This window comes from Vigna angularis, chromosome 4, assembly GCF_016808095.1.
Source record: "Vigna angularis cultivar LongXiaoDou No.4 chromosome 4, ASM1680809v1, whole genome shotgun sequence".
Taxonomy (NCBI): domain Eukaryota; kingdom Viridiplantae; phylum Streptophyta; class Magnoliopsida; order Fabales; family Fabaceae; genus Vigna; species Vigna angularis.
Window position 1 is genome coordinate 6,469,240 of NC_068973.1, and position 5,156 is coordinate 6,474,395.

Below are 5,156 nucleotides of genomic sequence, written 5' to 3' on the forward strand. Positions count from 1 at the left end.
TGATATATTTACTGTCAAAATTACTATTAATGAGACTAACGTGACATATAGTTAATATTACTATTTATTGTATTTAACTTTTAAATTTAATGTCATTAATGTAAGGTTCAGCCTATATTAATGTGCATGAAATACTAATATGTATTATGTTTATTAGATATGACTTGTAATTATTATACATGAGATTCTTTTTTGGTATAATAATTGTTTTCTAAATTAAAATATTTAAAAATAATGAGATAAAGTGTTTTAAAGTTAAAATAATTCAATGAAATAAATATAATTTATTAAACTCGTCTCGTTACTTGAAACATAAAACATTTTTCTAAAATTCTTTCTCTTAACTTCCTCTCGTTTCTTTCTAAAATTTTTAACTCCTCGATCATATGTCTGATGATCAAGAAGTTCATAGGAGATCACGGTATAGTAATCTCCAGTTCTATCCGAACCATTTTTAGTATAGAGCAAGTAAGTTTCGACTCTTTTTTCTCTTTCGTTCTTAGTTTGAGATCGTGCATAAGGATCCTTCGACGCATGTGTTTTAAGATTTCTTCTCCTAATTTTTTGGTACTTTATGTAATCTTTCTTTCATTTGATACAAATGCATGTTAATTAATTATTTTATGTATGATTTTAGTTTGTTTTGACCGATTATTTGTGTTTTTCTCCTTTATAAGTGGATCTTGTTTTCTCTCTCATTGGTGACGACACTTTATTCCGACGAATACACATTTTGAAGGTTAGTTTTCGTTTTGAAGAACTTATTTGTTAAACTTATTTGTTGTTTTTTTTGTTGAACTTGTTTGTTGTTGTTGTTTTGTTGAACTTGTTTGTTGTTGGTTATTGTTGTTTGATTGACTTTGTTGTTGGTTATTGTTGTTTGTTGTTGATACTACGCTACACGTTCATAGTTTATGCTTTATAAAATACCAAAAACTGAAATTTGTTCTTTTTTTGCTTTTCAGATCTAGTAGAATTGTAAAAAAGGATCACAATTAATTAAAAAAACAAAAAAAAATTAACGTCGTATATTGATAAAATTCAACGTTAATTTAACGTTGTATATTGACAAAATTAATTTAAGTTTGTATATTCATAAAATTCGACGTTAATTTAACGTTGTATATTGACATAATTTAACGTCTCCCGATATGATGTCGCCCTCGAATTCGACATGAAAGACCTAAAATATTCAACGTTATACGCTGTTTTTGTACTAGTGATACACTGATTTATATTTTTAATCAACACTAATTTATATATTTGACGAGTAAGCTGTACATATTTCTTGTATATCTTTTATATGGTTAAAGAATCTACCTTATTTTTATATTTTTATAAAGTCTACTGTTTATATTTTTATAAATATATTAACTTTTAAAGTTATAAATTATTTTTAAAATTGATTTTATTCAAAATTTAATTATACACTTAAAAATATTTATTGGTTTTTTTCTCTGTCTCTAATTCATTTTTAATAATACACAAATCAATATCAATCCGTGTGTAAGCACGAGTTTAAATCTAGGTTAAAAAAGTTATCATCGAATTCACTCCAATGGACTTTTAAAGCAACTTATTGTGATTTTAAAAATTGTAAAACAAAGCATGACACTCAAACTAATAATCTTTATTAGATTCATGTAGAAAATGATAGAACATATGATTTTCTTGGAATGTATGAAAATCATATTTTATTGAACTTAAAACTTAGATGAAAGGAAGTTGATAGCAAAGTAAATGAGGTGTTTCGAATAATATTCATAGCATTGCATTAATCTTCTTCATCCCAAAGATTTGGTCCAAGGTTGAAGGTCCTACTCTGCTTGATTTCATCAATTTTTTCATAGTCCTCTTTTGTTAATGACCAATCAAATATTTCCAAATTTTGTTTCATCCTCTCCTTGTTGTAGCTTTTAACCACGGTAATTACCCCTACCTCATACAACCATCTAAGAGATACCTAATAAACCACAAAAAACTATGTTAGTATCGACACAAATAAACACACACATGTATATAATAATATAAAGCCATTATTTTAAGGTTTTATATTGAAAGTATTATTAATTAAACTCAAAATCACATTTATATAATTTTCCTATAATGAATAATCTTTTATAAGGAACTCCCTTCAGTCCCACATTGGATAAATATTGGAATCAAAATGCTTAATTCAAATTATTACCTGAGCAACAGATTTGCCATGAGCTTTTCCAATTTGCTTGAGCAATTCGTTGTCCATGACTTTATTGGAACCCCAAAAGCTTCCTACCGATCCCAAAGGACTGTACGCAGTTACAATTATACCCTTTTTTTGGCAGAATTCTCTCAACTTCTTTTGTTGCCAAGCAGGATTCAACTCAACCTGTGTTTGAAGGTATTAAAGTTAGCATTTAATTCATTTTTATGTAAATTACAATATTAAAGACCGGAAATGGTATAATAAAAAATATTTTATTTAAATTTTAAGTTCCTTATAAATTTTAATATTTTCTATTAAATTTTTATTAAAATAAATATCTATTGGTATGCAAAATTTTAATATTTTTTAGTTTAAGTTTATATTGTTTAACTTTTTATTAATTAGGATTTTTGTCTGTTATATTATTCATATTCAATGTTATTTTAATTATTATAAAACAATATTAAAACAATAAAAAAACATTAAAAAAAATTATCGTCTTTTATTAACTGTTAAAGGGTACTATAAAAAGTTAATAATTTTATCGCATCATTTGACAGATTTTTCCTTTTTTAGAATTACAAAAAATAAATAGCAATCATATTACCTTTAAAAACAAGGTATAATTGTGAAAACATAATTACAAATTTATGGGCTTACTTGATTGACAGAAGGACGAATAGTAGCAAAAGAGAGAAGATTTTCAAGCTTATGACAACTGAAATTGCTGACTCCAATGAATTTGGTAAGGCCTTGCTTTTGGCACTCCTCCATTGCTTGCCACACGCCCTTTAAGTCAAATGATGCTAGGGCCTCTTCCGGAAAAGGAAAATCCAAAGTTCCAGGATTCACAGAAATGGGCCAGTGAATTAAGTAAAGATCCACATATTCCAACTTCAGACACCTGCATTAGTTTTGGGTTCCACACAAAAATGCTGCTTCAGTATGGGAAATAGACGATGTAATAATACATTTTTCAAACACTCTTTTTAATACTTAAAAGGTAAAATTATGGTAAACTTCAAATCTAACAACTAATTTATAAAATAAGTTTTAGAGTCAATTGTATATTTTGAAATTGTCTTATATCAAGTTTATATAAAATTTCCTGGTATCTCATATCTATATGAGATCTCAAACACATCTCTATCATGTCAAAGTATATATATCTCATACATAAGACTAAACATTAATAAATGGTCTCATTAATGGATGATCTAACTACCAAATAAGATGTGGAACAATACACCCAACAAATAACAAATCTTGTTAGGATAAATTTTAACTCATGACTCTAATATCATATTAAGAAGTAAATTTTAAACCTAATTCATCCGTATAAAACCAGTTTATAAATGTGAGGTTTGGTGTCACTTATATATTATAAAATCACATTATCTCGATGAACGTAAGATCTTTAATATATTCATCATGAGATTTTTAATAAATTTCAATTCTTGTTCAATCAATACATACTTACACAAAATCTTAAAACATACTCAAGTGAGTGAGTGTACAATGGTATGCAAATGCATATACACATGTAATTGAAGAGTTATGCACTTACTGAAGCATTTTGTGGATGGCCGGAATAATAAGATGAGGAAAGTTATCAGTGCACCAGAGTTTGGATGTGATAAAGAGTTCGTCTCTGGAAGTTATGAGGCCAAGTTGGAGTGCTTCAGCTATGGCTTCTCCAAGGAATTTTTCAGAGCCATATATTGAAGCAGTATCAAAGTGTCTGTAACCTAATTTGATAGCTTCTAACACTGCCTCTTTGGTGTCAATAGGGGAAGATGTTGAAGCAGTGCCAAATCCAATCACAGGCATCTTGTGATGGTTCAAAGAAGATTGAAACACCACATGAGAGATGTTTGATGAAGACATATTTTTTTGTTACAATGCAATTAGTCAAAATGTGTTTAGATGAATTGCATATTCAATTGAAGGTAACTATGCCTCTGTTTTTATAGGAACATAATGCATAATGAAAAAGAATTAAATTTAATTAAATTATAAATTTTTTATAAACATTTTTTATAGCAAATGTTAGATGTTAATTAGTTTTATTAACGAGAAGATAATATAAGAGAGTTGAATCCAACTTTATATTGGTGGCAAAACTGAATCCACAACCATTTTTACCTTTCCTTCTAGACAAATGTTAGTTGTCAGTTTTGTCAAAAATAAAAAAATGATTCAATTAAGTCGTTAAATTGATATTAAATTTTTGTTAATATGATTACATATATTATTGATTGATATATAGCTATTATCTAATCTACCAAAATATTGAAAAAAAAGAGTATATGACTATGTGAACATTATGATAAAAATTATATTATCTTACAGAAAAGTTTGAATTTAATATATCTATTTATTTAATTTTACTATCTAAATTAAAATTTATTTATTCTATTATTATTAGTGTGGTTTATATTTTGATCATTTTATAAAGATGTTCTACAAATTCCAAGCAAATGATGATATGAAGTCAATTTAGATTTTATAAATGAAAAAAAGTTTTATCAAATCGATTTTGTGATAATGAGTTAAGTTTAAGCTCATGTTTTTAATATGATATTAGAATTTATTTTAATAGATTTGTTAGTTTTATCATGTCACTTATTATTAAAGCATGAACTACTAATAAATACCTACTCTCATACATCACATGTTCATGTCTATGTCTATGTGTGAGGAAATATTGTAGATTATATATTAATAGATTATACGATTAATTTAAAATATATAAGTAAGAAAAATTTAATATCATGATCATGTAAAACTCTTGGTCTTAATAATTATTATTTCAATTTATTGAGATGTATCACCATCAAATTATATTTATAAATACATTTATTAATAATTAATATTATATTTATTATCAAAATTATTTGCTTAATATATAATTAATGCTACTATTTATTGTATCTATTGTTTAAATTTAATGTTATTAATAAGCATGTGA

The 5,156-nt window shown here is 26.0% G+C and overlaps 1 protein-coding gene across 1 annotated transcript; it reads right to left on the reverse strand.

Annotated features, from left to right (window-relative positions):
- Positions 1 to 1,702: 1,702 nt before the first annotated feature.
- Positions 1,703 to 4,100, reverse strand: LOC108331454 (NAD(P)H-dependent 6'-deoxychalcone synthase-like). Its single transcript, XM_017566139.2, has 4 exons — positions 3,753 to 4,100; positions 2,846 to 3,089; positions 2,189 to 2,368; positions 1,703 to 1,963 (listed from the first exon to the last, which is right to left on the reverse strand). Exons 1-4 carry the CDS (start codon positions 4,070 to 4,072, stop codon positions 1,775 to 1,777), a joined length of 933 nt encoding a protein of 310 aa, XP_017421628.1. The 5' UTR covers positions 4,073 to 4,100; the 3' UTR covers positions 1,703 to 1,774.
- Between the last annotated feature and the right edge of the window lie 1,056 nt (positions 4,101 to 5,156).